This window comes from Lipotes vexillifer, unplaced genomic scaffold (assembly GCF_000442215.2).
Source record: "Lipotes vexillifer unplaced genomic scaffold, Lipotes_vexillifer_v1.1 scaffold791, whole genome shotgun sequence".
Taxonomy (NCBI): Eukaryota; Metazoa; Chordata; class Mammalia; order Artiodactyla; family Lipotidae; genus Lipotes; species Lipotes vexillifer.
The window spans coordinates 712,294-733,167 of record NW_006793445.1 but is presented as its reverse complement, the minus strand read 5'-3'; the positions used below and the strand labels follow the sequence as shown (position 1 = coordinate 733,167).

General features: G+C 49.3%; 2 protein-coding genes across 2 annotated transcripts in view; one reads left to right on the top strand and one right to left on the bottom strand.

Moving 5' to 3' along the window:
* Window positions 1–2,641, bottom strand: part of PCID2 (PCI domain containing 2) — a 20,667-nt gene extending 18,026 nt beyond the window's left edge. Inside the window, exon 1 of the mRNA XM_007466363.1 lies at window positions 2,585–2,641. Coding sequence (XP_007466425.1) covers window positions 2,585–2,620 — 36 coding nt within the window. The 5' untranslated portion in view covers window positions 2,621–2,641. The remainder of the gene's footprint in view (window positions 1–2,584) is intronic.
* A 510-nt stretch (window positions 2,642–3,151) lies between these two features.
* CUL4A (cullin 4A) overlaps window positions 3,152–20,874 on the top strand; it is a 45,253-nt gene continuing 27,530 nt past the window's right edge. Inside the window, exons 1-7 of the mRNA XM_007466362.1 lie at window positions 3,152–3,310; window positions 3,950–4,065; window positions 14,563–14,666; window positions 16,472–16,541; window positions 17,657–17,730; window positions 19,764–19,926; window positions 20,316–20,405. Of these exons, the coding sequence (XP_007466424.1) occupies window positions 3,157–3,310; window positions 3,950–4,065; window positions 14,563–14,666; window positions 16,472–16,541; window positions 17,657–17,730; window positions 19,764–19,926; window positions 20,316–20,405 (771 nt within the window). The 5' untranslated portion in view covers window positions 3,152–3,156. The remainder of the gene's footprint in view (window positions 3,311–3,949; window positions 4,066–14,562; window positions 14,667–16,471; window positions 16,542–17,656; window positions 17,731–19,763; window positions 19,927–20,315; window positions 20,406–20,874) is intronic.

Here is a 20,874-nt window from a genome sequence, read left to right as displayed (position 1 = left end):
GATGCAGGGGACACGGGTTCGTGCCCCGGTCTGGGAGGATCCCACATGCCGCGGAGCGGCTGGGCCCGTGAGCCATGGCCGCTGAGCCTGCGCGTCCGGAGCCTGTGCTCCGCAGAGGGAGAGGCCACAACAGTGAGAGGCCCGCGTACCGCAAAAAAAAAAAGTAACCTGCCATGTGAAATAAGAGTTCGTGTAACGGACAAAAGAATGAAATAAAAGACACTAAAAAGAATAATACCAGCCCTCGGAGAGATACTTAGAAGTGACGGAGAGATCCACCTCGGGGAGAAGCTGCGAACCGATCTTTTCTAAGGAGACCAACAAATCTTTACAGTAAAATATATGGGGAAATGTAAGGTAAATTAATTCAAAAAGAAACTAAATGGAATGCCTGCTAAAACTCGAGTGCTGAGTAGAAAGGGGGTGTCACCGCGGGCCGGTTGTTGAGAGACAGCCCTCCTGGGCACTCGTGCTGGGGGTCCCACACTACAAGACTCTGACCACTGGCTCTTTCACTAGGGCCATTACTCAGGGCTGTTCACGTGACGAGTTACCTTGAGAAATGAGATAATGTCTCCCCCCCATCCCAACCCTAGACAAAAACCAGACTTGCTTACTGCCTGCTACAGAGCAGGTAGATTCCCCAGGTTCTGTCTCTCTCAGGTACATGTGCAGCCACCCTTCTGGGCCTGTCACATCACCTGTGGGACTTCGGGCCCAGGGAACCACACCAGCATGTGATGCTGTGCTGCTTGCCACACAGAGTAATAAGGTCCCTGGTCTCTGACCCAGGAATCGCATGTGTTCTGCCAGCATCCAAGAAACTAACAAGAGAGCTCATGGGCTATTGAGGGTAAAATCAAATCCCAGACCCAACAGCTAATGGAAGTTATCACAGAGCCACGGGAAATGAACGACATACGACTTGTCCACAGGTGGCTGCTGGCCGAGGATGTTGAAAAGGTGAGAAATAAGTCCAAGCTGACAGGGTCACTGAGATTCAAGCAACAATAAACTTTGGAAGCTGAGGAATAGGCAGGTTCTGACACGGACAGGAAATGGCTGAAGCTTGGGCTAACAGAGGTAGTGAGCTTGGTGTCACAGCATGGACTCTGGGGCCAGGACTCCCAGTCTGAATGTGCCACTTACTAGCCCAGTGACCTTGGAAAGTCACTTAACATCCTCCGTAAAATGGGGCTTGCAATGGACCAACCTCCTACGAAAACAGTGCCGACGATGAGCTGCCGTGTACCACAGCGCCTGGTTCTCGGTAAGCCTTCACCAAGCACTCATCATGCCTGTTCTTCTCATAGCCACCCCGCTGTTCCATGGGGTGGAACAGAGAAGACAGACAATTAAAGGAGATTCTCAGAGTGCTCCTCTGGGACCCAGGCAGGGAACAGGACCGGGCAGTAGACTGGAGAAACAGAGGCATAGGAAACTGAGACAGACCAGCACGAGTTCTAACTCACTGCTCACTAGAACGTGGAGGTCCGAGCACTGGTACATCACTCGGCCTCACACCCCTCCACCTGCCTGCATCTATCCAGCCCACAAACTGTACTGCACACTGCATGGCTCAGACACTCTTCAAGGCACACAAACTGCCCCTCCCCCCAAACCCTGGGATTAGGTGTGGGCAAGAAAACTGTAAGAGATTTAGAAATATACAAAAGATACAAATATATAGAAGATAAAAGTTATAAAAAAAAAAGCATAACATTCTGGAGAGACTCTATATTCACATTGGTTCTCAAATGTCTACGTACTTGTTCAACTTTAAAAACTGATACTGAAAAATGTTAACTCTGCAAAGAAAAGGTCTTAGGCCTCCTTCAGAAGACTGCAAACGAATATATATTTGTAAGCTTCAAGTTAAGATTAAAGCATGTATCTGTTTTTTCATGATTCCCGTTTTAACCAACTTTCTCAACTAACCAAACAACTAATGGTTCCAATCTCGTTAGACTATATTCAACTGCCAACTAGATATCTTGGCCTGCTTGTCAACAGACACCTCCAACTTGACACGTCCAAGACTACATTTGTCTTTCCCTCCAAATCTGTCCTGCTCATCTGCTGCCCAACTAGAAACCTAGGAATCGTTCTTGCCTCCTCCCCGTTCCCCAGCCGCACATCCTCATTCAGCAAGCCCTGGTGAGGTCTCCTTCAGAAATTCTAAAAAGCCCACTCCCCCTTTTCTTATCCCTATTACCACGGTTCTAGTTCTGCGAATTAGCACAGCTCAGAGGAAAGATTACAAGCCTTGAATCCATAAATACCTATGTTTGCGCTGTGCTGCTGCGTTCACAGGGTGTAATGGACAAAACCCTGAGAGCCACACTTCCCAAAGGATGTAAGCAGCGGATCGCTAACACTGACCGGCTCGCAGCCGGACCACTTGCTCTGTCCCCCTGTTACTTCCACCACTTTGTCCCCCCTCCCCACACGCCCCTAAACTGAGAGCGCGGCCAGGGGCTCCAGCGCAGCTGGTGGACAGACTCGCCCGGGATCCAGCTCCGGCCCGCAGGCCAAGACAGCGGGAGGACAGCTGGCAGGATGCCCGTTGGCCGAGGAAAGTTACCTGCTGCAGGTACTGGTTGATGGTGATGTGCGCCATGGCCGCTCCCGCCGCCGCCCCGCGGAGCTGCGCGCCCCGTCGCTGCCGTCGCGTCACTTCCGGGCCGCGGTCCGGTCCCGGCCCCGCGCCGCCGGCCCCGCCTTCCGCGCACGTTGGTTCCGGAGGCAGCGTGCGCGCGGGAGTGCGAGACCCGGGCCGGCATGGCGGCGCGCCCGGGCTGAGGAAGGTCGGCGGCTGCGCTGCGACTCCCTGCCTCCCACACGAGGCCGCTTCGTCGGCGCCCCGGTGCCCGGGCCTGCCGGGCCCTCGACTGTTGCGGGTTCCACACGGACCGCGGCGGACGCGGACTGCGGTGCCCGCGAGCTCGGGGCTGGGTCGGGTCGGGGTCTGGCGTGCTCCCGAGGCCTGCGGCACCGGCTCTGGTCGGGCCGGGTCGGGCGACGGTTGGGCTGGGCCGGGCGGGGCTGAGGGAGCGCAGCGGAGGGAGGGCGAGGCCGGGCGGCGGAGACCGAGGCCAAGGCCGAGGCCGAGGCGGAGGCCGAGCGGGCGGCGGGCGGGGCGCTGCGGCCGCGGCCATGGCCGACGAGACCCCTCGGAAGGGCAGTTTCTCGGCGCTTGTCGGACACACCAACGGCCTTACCAAGCCCGCGTCTCTCGCCGCGGCCGCCGTCACCTCCAAGCCCGGGGCCGCCGGCGGCTCCAAGAAGCTCGTGATCAAGAATTTCCGAGGTGGGTGCGCGGCGGGCGGGGCGGGGGTCCCTCCCCTCGGCCGCTCGGGCTGCGATGTCGGCGGGGCGGCGCGGGCCGGCGGCGGCTTCCCCTTGGTCTGTATAGTTGGTCTGTACACTCAGGTGTCCCGGTTCGCACGGCCGAGTAGCAGGACTGAAGCTCTTCGTGATGTAATTTAATTACTTGCTCCACTTCTCACCAGCTCTGTCGCTGTCACTGTCTCAAAGCAGGCGTCTTTGATGCAGACACACCAGTTACAACCTTATTCTTCACCTTCCTCCCAGCTTGGAGTAGTTTCAGTCAACTTTAAATGTTGTAGAGAGCTTAACTATTCCACGTTTATACTTTTGTGAAACCCACTTGTTAAGTAAAGGAATAATGTTAAGATTTGTATGATTCCTACATGTGCTTATTCTAAGTATCAGTACTAGACGTATTTGTTTAGCCAAACGAAGATGGAATGGTTGCATAGTCTGTAACCCAAGAAATGTATAAATGTGGTACTTGTATTGGGAAAACCTAATTTTTGCGCTCCTTACCTATGTGTCTTTTAAGTACTTTTTTTGTGGAATAGTTTTTTAAAGATGTGTGATCCTTAGCATGGATGCCGTTACTCACTGACTCCGTCTGCATTTACAGACAGACCTAAATTGCCTGATAACTACACTCAGGACACCTGGCAGAAACTTCATGAAGCAGTGAGAGCCATACAGAGTAGTACCTCCATCAGATATAACCTGGAAGAGCTCTACCAGGTAAGGCTCCACATGTGCAGAAAGCAGAGCTTGTTAGAATTCTCACTGAGATGTAAACGGGCAGTTTTCTTAGGGAGAACTTTAAGACCTGAGGGGGCCAGGGTCCGGTTTTTTACTTACCTGATTGTTTCTTATAGTGTCTAAATAGCACAATCATCCAACTCCTGTGAAATGTGACCCAGACGTGGATCTTGTGCTCCTCGGTGTTGTTTCAGTCAGTAATGAAGGGACTAATAGAAATCGACTCTTTGCCTGAAATAAGAACAGTAGGAGTTCGGTGGCAGCGTGTCCCAAGTCGAGGAGCGTTTTCCGTTTCTGGTGGTTGTGGGATTTTTATTTCATTTTCAGGCCTCAGCTGTCTAGAAGGGTATTTAAAGTTAACCCATTACAGGAGAGAAATGCGTTCCTAAGAGTCACATGACTTCTAATATTTTCCAAGTATGCAGCAAACTATTATTATAATTCCATTATGTTATATACGAAACTCTTATTACAGTTTGACTTGTTCATGTGGGTTTTCCCCTTTTCATTGTGTTTTGTGATTAATTGTTGCAGTTAAAATGTGCAGACTGGTTTTGTTACATTTAATTTGAGATAACGATGTTCCTTTTCTAACACCAGAAGAAATGATCAAAAGTAGGTTTCACTTTTGGGATATTTCAGTTACACACAGACTGGTTTTCCTGATATCTTGTTTTTAAAGAATGACATTCGCTAACTGGTCTCATATTATCTACATTTTAGGTAATATGATAGCACAATTTCTACTAAGAGACTTAAAAAAATTTTTTCTGTTTACATAAGTGATTACATTTTTTCTGTTTACATAAGTGAAAAATTATGGAAACTACAAAAAGTACAAAGAAGAAAATAAAAATCACCTATATTCCTACCACCCAAAGAAGACTACCATGGACAGTTCGATGGGCACCTGTCCCTTCTTTGTCTTAAGTTCGTGTGAGGTGATTGTATTGTTTAATTGACGTAATTACGGTGTAGACTATGTGCTTCAACAAGTTTTAACAAATGTGTCCAATTGTGCAACCACCACACAGTCGAGATACAGAATGTGTCTGTCACCCCGAGAAGTTCCCTGAGGCCCCTTTGCAGCGGGTCCTGTCGTGTGACCTAACCCCCAGTCCTCGGCAGTCGCTGATGTGCCTTGTGTCAGTATGTTTTGCCATCTTTAGAATCTCATGTCAGTGGAACCGTGCGATTGTGCCTAGCTCCTTTCGCTTAGCGTAGGGCTTGTGAGTTGGGCACATGCATGCGTCGTGACAGTAATTCGTTTCTTTGTTGCTGAGTACTCTGGGGACCACCAGTTAGTTATCCTGAGGTAATGGACGTCTGGGTGTCTAGTTTTGGGTTATGAATAAAGCTGCTGCAGACGTTCATAGGTAAGTCTTTGTGTGGACAAAAATTCTCATTTCTCTCGGATGAACATCTAGAAGTAGGTTCTCTGAGTAAAATGGAAAGTGTGTGTTTAACTTTACAAGACGTTTCCTAACTTTTTCAAATGGCTTCACCATGTTGCCTTTCTGCCAGTGGTATGTGAGCATTCCAGCTGCTCCGTGTGCTTGCTGACATTGGGTATTGTCAGTCTTTTTAATTTTTGCTATTCTAGTAGGTGAGTAGTAGAATTTCACTACAGTTTTAATTTGCATTTCCCTAACGATATTAAGTATCTTTTCTTGTGCCCGCTGCCATTCCATACACCTTCTTTAATGAAGTGTGTGTTCAAATCTTCTGCTCATTTTTTATGGTGGTGTTTATTTTCTTATTATCGAGTGTTTGAGTTTTTTATGTGTTCTGAGCATGCATCCTATACCAGGTATTTGCCTTGCAAATGTGTTCTCCTAGTTTGCAGCTTGTCTTTTGATTCTCTTAACCATGGCTTTCAGAGAGCAGATGTTTTAAATTTTGATGAAGTCTTTGTATCAGTTTGGTCTTTTATGGATTGTGCTTTTCGTGTCTCTCTGAGAAGTCTTTGCCTAAAATCTAAGGTGGTAAAGATTCTCCCTTGTATTTCCTTCTTTTAGCGTTATAGGTTTTACATTTAGGTCTGTTGTCTGTTTTGAGGTGAATTTTTGTATTTGCTGTGAGGTATAAATCCAAGTTCACTGTGTTCCCTGTGGAGGTCCAGTTGGTCCAATGCCATGTGTTGAGGCATCTGTCTTCTCCAACAAACTGCCTTTGCTCCTGTGTCGGAAGTTCTTGTCCCTGTGAGTGTGGGTGTCCTAAGTCTCAAAGTCTGGACCGCTGGCCCTGCAGGTTTATCCTTTTTTGGGGTAAACTTGTTTTGGGTATTCTAGGTCCATTATATTTCCATATGAATTTTAGAATCTCTTTGCCAGTTTCTGCAAAGAAGCCTCCTAGGATTTTGGTTTGGATTATGTGTAATTGTAAGTGAGCGTGGGGAGAGCTGCTATCTTGACAACATTGAACCCCCCAGTTGACCACAAGGGACAGCTCTCAGTTAGGTCTCAGCAATGTTTTCTAGTTCCGCTGTGCAGGTCTTGTATATCTTTTGTGAAATTTATCCCTAAAGCATTTCATACGTTTATGGTATTGTAAAAGGTAGTATAAATTTTAATTTCTGGTTGTTGATAGTACATACAAATACAACTCATGTTTATACATTTATCTTGTATATTGCTGTCTTGCTAACCGCACTTATCTCTTGTAGCTTTTTCGTAGATCCCATTGGGTTTTCTGTGTGGACAATCATGTCGCCTCTACACACAGAGATAACTTTACTTCTCCCTTGCTAATTGCGTGCCTTTTATTTCCTTTCTTGCCTCGTTGCACTACATAGAACCTCTGGTGGTTAGTACGATGGTTAATAGAAACGGAAAAAGCAGACATCCTTGTTTTGTTCCTGGTCTTAGGGGAGAAAGCTTTCAGTCTTTCATCATTGAACACCATACGATGCTGTAGCTGTGGGTTTTTCAAAAATGCCCATATTGTCAGGTTGAGGAAGTTCCTTTCTGTCCCTATAGGTTGTTGAGAGTTTGTGTCAGAAAATACATGTTGGATTTTGACAAATTCTTCTGTGGCTGTTGAGATGGTTATGTGTGATTTTTGTTTTTTAGTTTGTTAATTACACGGATTGATTTTCCAAATGTTAAACCAGTCTTTCATTCTGGTATAAATTCACCTTGGTCATGATGTATTATCTTTTTAATGTACTGTTGGAGTCAGTTTGCTGACATTTTGTTAATTTTTGCATCTGTGATCACAAAGGATATTGTATTATTCTCGTGTAATGTCTGTGTCTGGTTTTAGTATCAGATTAATGCTGGCCTCATAAAATGAGTTGGAAATGTTCTCTTCATTGTCTAGAAGACTTTGTGTAGAATTGGTATTATTTCTTTTTTGTTTTTTGGTTTTTTTTTCAATTTTTTTTTTGCGGTACGCGGGCCTCTCACCATCGTGGCCTCTCCCGTTGCGGAGCACAGGCTCCGGACGCGCAGGCTCAGCGGCCATGGCTCACGGGCCCAGCTGCTCCGCGGTATGTGGGATCTTCCCGGACCGGGGCACGAACCCGTGTCCCCTGCATCGGCAGGCAGACTCTCAACCACCGCGCCACCAGGGAAGCCCTGTTTTTTTTTTTTTAATAAATTTATTTTTGAACCCCCCAGTTGACCACAAGGGACAGCTCTCAGTTAGGTCTCAGCAATGTTTTCTAGTTCCGCTGTGCAGGTCTTGTATATCTTTTGTGAAATTTATCCCTAAAGCATTTCATACGTTTATGGTATTGTAAAAGGTAGTATAAATTTTAATTTCTGGTTGTTGATAGTACATACAAATACAACTCATGTTTATACATTTATCTTGTATATTGCTGTCTTGCTAACCGCACTTATCTCTTGTAGCTTTTTCGTAGATCCCATTGGGTTTTCTGTGTGGACAATCATGTCGCCTCTACACACAGAGATAACTTTACTTCTCCCTTGCTAATTGCGTGCCTTTTATTTCCTTTCTTGCCTCGTTGCACTACATAGAACCTCTGGTGGTTAGTACGATGGTTAATAGAAACGGAAAAAGCAGACATCCTTGTTTTGTTCCTGGTCTTAGGGGAGAAAGCTTTCAGTCTTTCATCATTGAACACCATACGATGCTGTAGCTGTGGGTTTTTCAAAAATGCCCATATTGTCAGGTTGAGGAAGTTCCTTTCTGTCCCTATAGGTTGTTGAGAGTTTGTGTCAGAAAATACATGTTGGATTTTGACAAATTCTTCTGTGGCTGTTGAGATGGTTATGTGTGATTTTTGTTTTTTAGTTTGTTAATTACACGGATTGATTTTCCAAATGTTAAACCAGTCTTTCATTCTGGTATAAATTCACCTTGGTCATGATGTATTATCTTTTTAATGTACTGTTGGAGTCAGTTTGCTGACATTTTGTTAATTTTTGCATCTGTGATCACAAAGGATATTGTATTATTCTCGTGTAATGTCTGTGTCTGGTTTTAGTATCAGATTAATGCTGGCCTCATAAAATGAGTTGGAAATGTTCTCTTCATTGTCTAGAAGACTTTGTGTAGAATTGGTATTATTTCTTTTTTGTTTTTTGGTTTTTTTTTCAATTTTTTTTTTGCGGTACGCGGGCCTCTCACCATCGTGGCCTCTCCCGTTGCGGAGCACAGGCTCCGGACGCGCAGGCTCAGCGGCCATGGCTCACGGGCCCAGCTGCTCCGCGGTATGTGGGATCTTCCCGGACCGGGGCACGAACCCGTGTCCCCTGCATCGGCAGGCAGACTCTCAACCACCGCGCCACCAGGGAAGCCCTGTTTTTTTTTTTTTAATAAATTTATTTATTTACTTTTGGCTGTGTTGGGTCTTCGTTATGGCGTGCGGGCTTCTCATTGCGATGGCTTCTCTTGTGGAGCACAGGCTCTAGGTGCATGAGCTTCAGTAGTTGTGGCACTTGGGCTCAGTAGTTGTGGTTTGCAGGCTCTAGAGCACAGGCTCAGTAGTTGTGGCATGCGGGCTCAGTAGTTGTGGCTCATGGGCTCCAGAGTGCAGGCTCAGTAGTTGTGGTGCACGGGCTTAGTTGCTCTGCGGCACATGGGATCTTCCCGGACCAGGGCTCGAACCCGTGTTCCCTGCATTGGCAGGTAGATTCTTAACCACTGCACCACCAGGGAAGTCCAGAATTGGTATTATTTTTTCCTTAAATGTTTGAGAGAATTCCCCAGTGAAGCCATCTTGGCTTTCTTTGTTGAAAGATTTTCAACTACAAATGTCATTAGTAGATACAGAACTATTCAGTTTATCCATTTCTTTAAGTTCACTCATCTTTTGCGATGTCTAATCTGCCATTAATACCATCTGGTATAATTTTCACCTCAGCATTGTTTTCCTCTCTAGGTGTTCAATTTGAATCTTTTTTTGTATCTTCTCTTTGCTTAACTTTCTTTAACGTGTGGAGCACAGTTATAGCTCTTTTGTGTCCTTGTCTGCTGATTCTGTCAATTCCAGGTTGCTTTGACTGATTGATTTTTCTCCCCAGTAAAGGTTGTTTTCCTACTTCTTTGCATGTTTGATAGCTTTGATTGGATGCCAGACATTGTGAATTTTGACTTGTGTGGTAGATGCTTTTGTTTTGTTTTGTTTTGTTTTGTTTTTTTTCGGTACGCGGGCCTCTGACTGCTGTGGCCTCTCCCGTTGCGGAGCACAGGCTCCGGACGCACAGGCTCAGCGGCCATGGCTCACAGGCCCAGCCGCTCCGTGGCATGTGGGATCTTCCTGGACCGGGGCACGAACCCGTGTCCCCTGCATCGGCAGGCGGACTCTCAACCACTGCACCACCAGGGAAGCCCTGTATTTCTCTGAATATTATTGAGCTTTGTTCCAGACTCGGTTAAATTATTTAGAATCAGTTTGACCTTTAGGACCGTTGCCTTTAAGCGTTGCTAGGCAGAACTAGAGCAGTGTTTCGTCCAGGGCTAATTGCCCTGCTGCTGAGAGAAACCTTCCTGAATCCTCTGCCCGGCGTCCTGTTGTGTTCCTGCCTGGCTGGTGGGAAGTGTGTGAGCACCAGCGCCCAAGGTGGTCTGTAAGCTTTTGGGGTTCCTTCCCTCACCTCGGTGGTCTCCTCCCACATACGTGCTGGACAGTGCTCTGCTGAGCACTCGACTTGGACCCTGAGGTCACCTGCCCTCGGGCCCGTCGCCCTGCAGACTTAGGCCTCAGCCCAGGGCGACTGCTGTGTGGCCTGGACGCTGGATGCCAGAAGCCAGAGTGGTTGATGCTTGTCTGTCTCCTGTCTGCCAAGGCCACGGCCTCTCAGAGCCCAGTGCAGCGCTTCGGAAACTGCCGCTTCGTGTGTTATTTCAGCGAAGGCTGAGTCCGCTTCCTTTACTTTGTCTGGACCCGGAGCAAGAGTCCCACCGAGTGCCCAGACTCAGAGGCTTTTGCTTTAGTGAAATATTATGTCTTCCAGCGAGGCTTCATTATTGCCCTTTCCCTGGAGATTTGACTGTCTGGTATCAATTGCCCATCATTTTTCTTAGTAGAATGACTTTGCTGGACCTTTTACCCAGGATGTGTTTCATAATAGTCACCATAGCTATTATTGTAAACAGTGTTTCCAGATGCCCTGGGCATCGTGGGTGTCGGTGTATGTGAGACCCTGAGGGCTAGGGCTGCTTGCCTCCAAAGTGGCACCACTCATTCCAGGGGACATCTCAGGAGGGCCCATGTGGGGGGCAGTGGATGGGCTTTTGGACGCAGGTGTGCAGGCGGGTGCCTGGCCACTCAGAAGTTCCAGCAAGTCTAAGTACACCTCTGCAGAGTGAGCCGCTCACATCTTGTGGAGCGAATGGGGTGGAGATGGTAAGTGATGTCACGGTAAAACTATCCTGGTCTCCAGTAGAGTGGACAGTGCACTACACCTGGTGTTTCAGAATAAAGCCTGAGTTTCTGCTGAGGTGGTGTGGTATATAATTTGCCAAAGAATCTTATGTGCAAGTAACAGTTCCAAACCAAAGCTGGAAAGTTTTTTTGTTTGTTTTTGAGGAGGTTTTCAGGATTATTTGAGGGAGAACCTCTTGTTTTGATGTTGATCAGTTTCCCAAAAGTGGGGTCTGGCATCTCCCCGTGCCAGGTCTGAGGAGGCCTCGGTGGAGGGAAAGGTCAACTCCAGCCTGTCTGCACAGCCTGCCTGCAGTTTCTTACTTTGTTTTTGTTTGGTAGAAAGGGATATTCAGATTACATGAAAAAGTCTTAGTAGATACACATCGTGCTGAGAGTCATTCTCTTGTAATGCGAGCAGGAGGAGATGTTGAGTGCATCCATCTTTTCTGAATTTAGATCTGAAATCTCAACTTGCTGAAGACAGCGTGTCTTGTGTGTCTCGGGTCTGTGTGTTTTAGTCCTGCTTGTCTCCATGAGACGACAGAAGACTGAAGTCTGCATTTTCAGGAACGTTTCGGGGATGAGGCTAGGTGTTGATTTCAGACTAGTTTTTTGTTTGTTTTGGTTTTGTTTTTTTTTAATTATTGAAGAACAGTTGACTTACAGTGCTGTGGCGATCTCTGCTGTACAGCAGTGACTCAGTTACACTCATAGAGACATTCTTTTTTAAATATGCTTTTCCATTACCATTTGTCCCAAGAGATGGGATATAGTTCCCTGTGTTATACAGTAGGACCTTGTTGTTTATCCATTGTAAATGTGGTAGTTTGTATGTACCAACCCCAAACTCTTCGTGCATACCTCTCCCTCCCCCCTCCCCCTCAGCAACCACAAGTCTGATCTCTGTGGACTTCAGACTAGTTTTGATGCACAGAATCAAACCTGTCACAGAGAACTCGCACTTGAGAAAAGCTGTGCTGCTGACCTTGGGTCACGAGGTAGATGTGTCTCCAGGAAACCCTGTGCCTGGTGAGGGCTCGGTGCAGGAGAACGGAGTGGCATCAGGTCCTGATGGATTAATAGGGTGGTTGAAAGTGATGCAGGCGGGTGAGGAAGCCCAGAAATTGGGAAACAAGTGGACACTTTATTTGATGGACCAGTTTGAGAATGTAAGTTAATCAAGAGTGAATTCAATGCATAAGTTATTCAAAAACAGAGAATATTCAGGTTCAAATATCTTAGGCCTAATAGGAAGGATTTTGTTAATTCAGCGGCTTTGGTCACTCAGCGAAATCAGTCATTTGTACGAGGGCATCACGTCCGGCATTCACAACGGGGCCCGGGAGGGTGGATGTCTTCCTGGGACACTGTCCCCCCCCTCATTCTTCGTCCCACTCTCAGGACCAAGTCCTTGTCTCCTTTTTACATTGCCCTTTACTCGTTTCTTGTGGGTGGGAACTGCAGAGTCCTGGTGGCAGCTTCTGTGTGGTGTGCTTGTCGCGTTTAGACAGGCCTGCCACCGAGTAGGGTAACCTGGGGCCTGGCTGCTGCAGGAAGCCGCTCCTCTGTGCTCAGGATAGTCCACAGGGGCGTGGTTTCCCCGGGGGTGGGGGTGGGTGTTTGTTTTTCATTTTTCCCCTTCATTTACCTAAATAACTCGGAGTACTTGCCTCTTCTTTCCCTTACGATTTCTCACTCTGAAACGTCCCACTCTGCTCTGATGTCAGCTGTCGCCTTAGCTACTGGCACCCGAAGTGCGTAGTTGTAGGTGCTGATTAGCTGTTTTGCTCCCTTAAGGCCCTGGCGGGGGATCCCCACTGAGGGGAGCGCCCTCACGGGCATGGGTGTTTTGCTGGGACACTCGTCTGTCCTGAGACAGATAAGCGTGTGCAGAGCAGGCGTGGTGGCAGGGCTGGGAGGCTGGGACCAGCGGGTGTTTCCCCTCATTTCCCCTCGGCTACGCTGGTGTGAGGAAAACCTCTGTGTCCCAGTGCTAGGAGGGCCCAGGTCCTGCCGCTCCCCACCTCCAATGCCTGGATCCAGAGGTGTGCTCGGTACCAGTACCGGTACTGGTCACGTGAGGTGCCACAAGGAGGCATTTCTAAGCGTCCAAGTGTGACTGAATCTCCTGAACATATTCTGGGGAGGGCCTCCTGTGTTGGGCCGCTCCTGCAGCCCTGAAGAGCCCACTGCATCCCTGTCGCCCGCCCCCCCCCACCCCGCCCCGCGCGGGGAGGAAGCCGGTGACAAGGTGCCTGTAACATGAAGACGCCAGCAGTGACTCAGCAAAGACCCAAGAGGTGACAGCGCCCCCAGCACGCCTGGGTGCCCCAGGGCTTGGCTGGTGGTTTTAAGCGGCCTCCAGATTCTCAAAAAAGAAATCTCAGTGGGCTTCATGTAAATAGTAAGCATGTGCTCAACAGGACATATATATATACGAGGGAGAGTTGGCTCTAGCGTTCAACCAAAAAAGTCACAACTGGGAAGAGATTGTTTTGAGGACATTGACACCTGGTTCATGAATTGGAGCATTCAGAAAATGGTTCTAAGATGTCCTTTGATGAAGGACACGTATCACTAAGCTTATCTTGATTTTTACCAAAGAAAAATGTTTTCTTCATATATTAGATTAAAAATTTACTTGATAATAATTGTTTGTAATGATTAACTACTGGTGCAAAGGCTTTTGTTAGGAGGTTATCTTGTTTTTTTTTTTTAAGAGAGAAAGAGACAGTGGATCTTAGACTGAATTATAAAAACATGAAGCTTTTGGGAAAGGAAGGATGTAAAAACAAAATGTGGATGGGAATCCCTTGTTCTAAGTAAGGCAGAATGTAAGGGAAAGGTATTTTTATTCTTTTAATTATTGTCATTAGTCCATATTCTTTTTGACCTTTTTTTTTTTTTTTTTTTTTTTTTTTGCGTTACGCGGGCCTCTCACTGTTGTGGCCTCTCCCGTTGTGGAGCACAGGCTCCGGAAGCGCAGGCTCAGCGGCCATGGCTCACGGGCCCAGCCGCTCCGCAGCATGTGGGATCTTCCCGGACCGGGGCACGAACCCATGTCCCCTGCATCGGCAGGCAGACTCTCAACCACTGTGCCACCAGGGAAGCCCTCTCTTTGACCTTTATAAATTTGCATGTGTTTTATGTATTATATATTTCTTTACATAATTATTTTCTTAATATCTATAAAAATTTAACTTGCCCTTTTTTCCCCTCAGGAATATAGTATTTGAGTTAAGATTCCAAAGTGTCTCCGTTCTGTATATCCCCCGTGTATTTTAAAATAGTTCAAAAATAGGCAGTAGAAAAACTACATTTCTGTTTATAACATTTCATATTTGGATTGAATCAGATGCTGATTTTGTACATGAGATTTGAAAGAAAATTTTATTAGAGCTGGTACATCCCATCTGCGCTCCAGGTTCACTGTTGTTAGGGACCATTTTTGCCAAACTTTTACTGGATTCCAGCGTTGCAGTGATAATTGCCCTTGACCATGATAACTTATTTGTGGATTACGTAAGTGGTGGGCGTGGCTTTGTGTTACAGTTAGAGCTGTTTGTACAGATAGGTTGCTTTTAAAGGACAAATTTGTCGTTCACAGTGAATAACTCATTTATCCTTTTTGTTTTCAGGCTGTTGAAAATCTGTGTTCTCACAAAGTTTCCCCAGTGCTCTACCAGCAGCTGCGCCAGGTCTGTGAAGGCCACGTCCAAGCACAAATCCTTCAGTTTAGAGAATATCCTTTTTTTGGCTTGTGAAGTTCCTATTTATTACCTAAATCTCTTGAAACTGAACATTAATAGGCTAAAGAACTAATGAGTATCCTTAATATTAAAGCAAAAGCTTTTAAAATTCTCTTTTATAAAAACAAAACCTTACGCTTGTATCATATAACCCAATGTAGCAGATGTTTTAGGTGGAGTTTTCACTGTTTAAATTACTTGGCTGATCTGATTGAAGTCAGTGTCCATTTCTCTAGTCCGTTTGGAAGCGTTTAGGAAGAGTCTAAAAAACACCTTAAGGTTGGAGTGCTGCTGTGCTTTATTCGTGTTTTTTAAAGATCTATGTTAGTTTTCTGTGATTATAACCAATTCCCACAGAGTTGGCCGCGTGAACCAACCCCGGCCTGTTGGCCCGCGCTCTGCAGGTCGGCTCACGGTGGGCTCAGGGGCTCTCAGCACTGGGCCTCGCCAGCCCAGATCACACCGGACCTTTGGTCCCGACGAAGCCTTGCCCCGGGTGGGGCCGCACCTGGCTGCAGCCCCCGGGCCTCCCAGCGCCTCAGGTTGGCTGGCGTGGGCTTGACCCTGTGCAGCCTTGCTGTCCCCCGCTGGCCGCGGAGACCAGTCAGGGCACTGCCACGTGGTGAGCACCTCGGCTCAGCACTGGGCACCGGAGCTGCCGGGCTGCTGCCGAGGTGGCACCTGCCTATGTGTGCTTACGACGCAGGCTTTTTCAGACTGTTTGCGGAAGGTCTGATACCGTGGGCCATTGTAATTGTGAGCAGTTGTAACAGTTCTTCCAGAATTATTTGTTAACCATTCAACTATTCGGTCTTTGCTGTGACTCGCTCTGTTTCTGAGTTAGGAGCAGACCCTCGAGAAAATGAGTGAGGCACTTGGCCAGGACCCCTGTGGCTGCGGTCAGTGCGCCCCCAGCGCCTTCCGATTTTACACGCCAGAAACGGGCTGCTGTGTGTTGCCTCCTCTCTCTGTGCTCGGAATGTTGCATGGAACCTTGCAGCCGTGCCGATCCACGCGCCTGCTGCACCTCGGCCGAGGGGCCGCACTGAGGGGTGCGCCCTTGTCTGGTGCTGTGGAGCTGAGACAGGCTGGAGCAGGACTGAGGCCCGGGAGGCCGGGTCCTTGCCTCTGCCAGCTGCCTTCACACCCGTCCAAAGGGAGTAACGGTGTGCCGTGCGGCTGGGTGTGAGGGTGCTGTGTGGGCCGTAGGCGGTGTAGACGTCGTGACCATGGGGCTTCGATTAACCTGTGCACGCAATGCCCGGGTGCTTGGCGAGGTTTTCCCTAGGAGCCCTCACCGGGTGTCTTTTGCTGTAAACAGCGTCCCGAAAGTCAGGTCGTGCACGTGGTGCACGGATGAGATGTGACGTACGTCTCTGTGAGACCAGAAGTGACATTTGGCCCTCAGCCGTTGTCCTCCGTCTGCCCGTCCCCCAGTGCTGTTCATAGTGACTGGCTTCCTCGCCTCTGGGACAGCATCTCCAGAGCTGCCCTTTGGGGTGGGGCCTTTGGTCCACCCCCCAGCCCACGAAGCCTCAACAGGCAGTGGGGTGAAAGGGAAACAGGGAGAGGCAGGAAGAGATGGAGGCAGGTGAGTGCAGGCAGGTTCATCACAGGTAGGCAGGGAGACACGGAGGCTGGAAACCACGTGTGTGGCTTCTGAGCTTCTGCCCTTTCAGTATTTTGATCACTAAGCAACATGCACGACTCGGAGGCGAGGAGAGCGGAAAGTAAGGGGTAAAAATTGTAACAAGTAAATTGGCCGGTGTTTCTGAAGTTTTCCTTAGCAGGTCTGCACAGACTCGCTAGATAGTGTTTTATTTTTAAAGAAGATTAACACATGCTGGCAGGATCACTGCAGACAAATGGTAAGCGTGCTGACATGCTCCCTGAGTGGGTCTCAGTGCACACGCCCTCTTGGGTCTTTTCCTCCAGCCTCTGGCTCAGCTGGACGGAAGGCAGATCTGAGTAGCTGGGAGTCTGTGCCCCCTTTGCGTCCAGCTGTGTTGTTTTTTTTTAACCAAAGCGTGGCCCCATCCATCTTCCCTCAACCCCCAAGGAAGGCAGGGCCCGGTTGGGAGCTGGGATGGGGAGTTCTGTTCAGGTCAGGTGCTGCCATCCAAGAGTGGGGACGACCTGCTCTTCTGGGGTGGGGCTGGCTGCGAGCTTGGCCTTTGGGCTGACCGCACATGTGACTCATGGTGCCTGGGATTCCCCGTGGGTCTCTGAAGTTTTCCTTGATCTCAGTTTATGCCTGAGAATCAAGCCTGAATCCCAGTAGTTTACTATAACTAGACAACCAGGCTTAGACTTAGTAGATATATTAATTCTAATTTGATTTTATATATATGAGTTTTCAGGGTGACCTGGCTGAAAATTATGTAAGTGAGAGAAGAGATAGTATCAATAGCTTTCCTAACTAGGTTGAATTCTTTGGTTTCCTGACTGAGGTGAGTAGGCGACAGCGAATGAGTCTCTCTCGGGCCAGGCACCGGGGGACGGTAGAAACAGGTGAATGTGTCGGGAGGGTTCTCTCTACCTGTGTAAGCAAACCTCCACGACACAGTCTGCGGCGCTCCCTGAGGGAGCCCCGGGCCACCGCCCACCACGTGAGCCCACACAGTAAAGGCGAGTACACACACATGGCTGAGAGCCTCATGCCAACATAGCGAGCCGGAATGCTGGAAAAGTTCAGCTTCGAGCATCTCCCAGTCTAAGGAGATTTCACCACGTCAGTCAGGATGTGACTGGATTTCAAAGGCATCTCTGAGGCGAAGTGCTGTACGGTCAGAGTTTCTGGGTAAAAGAGCTGAAAAGCCAACACCAAGGGGACACGTCAGTTCAGGGAGACGTCAGGTGTGAGGGTCTTGACGATAAAAACATCTTTTCATTGAGAAACAGTCATGTTAGATTTGAGACGGCTAGGGTTGAATGTCTTGTTGGTGAGGTACGTAAGTAAGTCAGGTCCCCCTCTTGCCTCCAGATCATGATCAGAAGCATCTTCCTGTTTCTGGATCGTACTTACGTGCTTCAGAATTCCATGCTTCCTTCCATCTGGTGAGTGTCCCCCGGCCCTGGTCTGTGGCTGAGGCTGCGGCTGACCTGTGTCTCTGATGGTTGATTTGATGACACGTGCCCGACCATCTGTCTGTGGCCCTCTGTTTTGGCCAGGGTCGCTGGCACACAGGCCTGCCCCTCAGTGGCTCTCGGCCCGGAAGTGTCTGTCACCATGAGGGCAGCCGCCAGTCCAGCACGTTCTCCTGTGGGTGTGGAAGTGCCTTGTGAAGTCCGTTTCTGTCACCTCTTCCACCTCTGCTCTGGGAAAGGCTGGGGAGCCGGTCACTCTCTGATGGTGCCTCCCGGTACTCTGCTGACGGGCCGGGCACAGGGCGTTGGCTTCCATCTGCTCAGGGCAGTGTGAGTCTGGAACCCTGTGCCCACGTTGCCCTGGGTCCCTGGTCCCCGACTTCCAGCGTCGTCCCCGAGCAGCTCAGCCTTGGTGACAGGGCCCATCTGTGGTCTCGCCCTCGGTCCTCTTGGCCTGTGCCCAAGTGGACGTTCCCTCCCGATTCAGCACGCTGTGGCCTCTCGCCACCTCTAAGCCCCGTCCTGTAAAGTCGCTTCCTTTTCTAGCTTCCTGGCCGTCCATTCACTCTGACCCAGGGCGGTGCGATTTCTCCTTCTACCACCAGGAAACCGCTTGTCTTTGTTTCCTGTAACCCAAGTGTGGGGCGGCTGGGGCCCTCTCTCCCACGTGATCCCACGTCCCCTCTGCTCCTCTGTCCTCTCAGCCCCGACTCCTGCACGCCTCCTACTAGACACCCATGACCCTCTGCAGGACAGATTGTCGTTACTCAGAGGAACAATCAGTTTGGAAAAGCTGATGATGACAGGAAGTCGCAGAGCTCCTCCTCTGTGCGGGGCCCTGTCCTCAGGGCTTCAGCACCTCCTGACTGACTCCATCCTTAGAGCAGGACTCCATCCCATGAGGGATGACTGTCCTCCAGATGGAGGAACTGAGGCAGCGCGGCTGCCGCCGCAGGACCTTCCTCTGAAGCCACACTCTCAGCTCAGGCTCCAGCAAAGCCACCAGGATATGCCCGCGGCTTCCTCCTCCCTCGGCGCGCCTGGGCGCAGCAGGCTTCCTCTCCCCACCTCCTCCCGTCTCAGCTAGTGGGCCGCTCCCACGGACTCTGCAAAGCTCAGGCCGGGGCTCCACTGCACACCCCAGTTTCTCACGCACCCTCACAGCGATCCCTGCCATCCTGCACGGGCACACTTGCTTCCCTGCCTGCTGCAGTGGACGGGGGCTGGTAGGCTTCACGCTCTGGGCAGTGCCTCCAGGTTAGACAGCAGGGTTACGTCATAAACTACGTTTAGACTCTGGAGCCTGATGAGCTGGGCACAGCAAGCTCCTTGTAATCTCTGCCTCAGTTTCTCCATCTGGAGAACAGTCATCCCTCATGGAGCTGCTCTAAGGATGGCGTCAGTCAGCAAGTGCTGAAGCCCTTAGGACAGAGGAGCAGAGGGGACGTGGTATGGAGAGGAGAGAGGGCCCCAGCCGCCCCACGCGTGGGTTACGGTAAACAAAGACAAGCGGTCTCCCGGTGGTAGAAGGAGAAATCGCACCACCCTGAGTCAGAGTGAACGGACGGCCAGGAAGCTAGAAAAGGAAGCGACTTTACAGGACGGGGCTTAGAGGTGGCGAGAGGGCACAGCGTGCTGAATCGGGAGGGAGCGGGCTGAGGGAGTGCGATGGACTCTGGTTTGCACCCTCAGTTCCGTCATCCTGTGGCCAGGGCCACACAGGAGGAGCAGCTGGAGGATGGGGGCAGGGCCGGCGGAGGGTCCCAGGCAGGACGGCGGAAGCCCACTGACCCATGCAGGAAACGGGCAGCACTGATGAGGAAAGAAATAGAAGGCACACCAGATTGTCAAGAATGAAAATTTTTTTTAAAAAGTTCTTGACACTTGGACCAGAGAGTTAGCAAGTCAGTAGCTTGGGGGTGATACTCATAATGTAGCTGGAGCTTCACCCAGAACTTGTAAGAAGTGAAACTAAAACAGTCTTGTCTTATTTGTTTGTACAGGGATATGGGATTAGAACTGTTTAGAAACCATATTATTAGTGATAAAATGGTTCAGACAAAGACCATCGATGGCATCCTGCTGCTGATCAAGCGGGAACGGAGCGGGGAGGCCGTGGACCGCAGCCTGCTGCGGGGCCTCCTGGGCATGCTGTCCGACCTCCAGGTGGGCCCCGCATGTCCTCACAGACCACGAGGGAAGCGCTGGACCCCTGTCCAGCCGCCTACACCCGGGTGACGAGGTGTCAAAGATGTCAGTGTCGGAACTGACACCATTAGAGTATTGGTGGAAATATGGGAGGGGAATGACTCGGCTGGCACTCACCTGGAGCCGGGGAAGGGGCAACTTTTGCCGCACAGACACAGTGCCCCGGGAGACGGCCGGGGCCTGGGAGCCCCCTGGGCAGAGCAGGGGGGCTGGGCGGGCCCAGGCAGCTTGTCACGGGCACAGGTCACGGCAGCCGTGCACCCTCGACATGGGGCTGCACCAGCACTTCAAGCTGAGAGCTAGGTTTCTTTTGCTGTAATTGGTCGTTAACCCTGCTCATTTTTTAGGTGTATAAAGATTCATTTGAACTGAAATTTTTGGAAGAAACTAATTGTTTATATGCTGCAGAAGGCCAAAGGTTAATGCAAGAAAGAGAGGTGAGACAACGAAATGTTTCTGAATTGCCTTATTTCATTTTCATAGATGTGCATCTAAGTGTGATTTCTAAATGTTGGTCTCTTCACACTGGCAAACATCTCACTGAAAATCTTCCGAAAGTTACAATCTAGTTTAAATTCCTAGTGATGAGCTTCTTTGTGAGTTTATTAAGGGCTTAATTTTTTTCTCCTAATTTAGAAACCCTTCTATTGCCCCCCGCCCCCAGTAAAAACGCTAGTGAAATAGCTTCTAAAATACATAAAGGAACTCAAGCTGAAACAAGAGTTTAAAAGATAATTCTTAAATATGAAAGAGAAACCTGACATGTTAAAAATTTTCATCTCTGTGAGGCATTGAAAAGATTACCCAAAAAGCCACGGGAAAACACCATGTATTTAGTAGTAATAAGAACCCAAAAACTTGATAGCCGGTTTCTCGGGTATCAGAGCCCAGCTCAGCAGGAGCCCC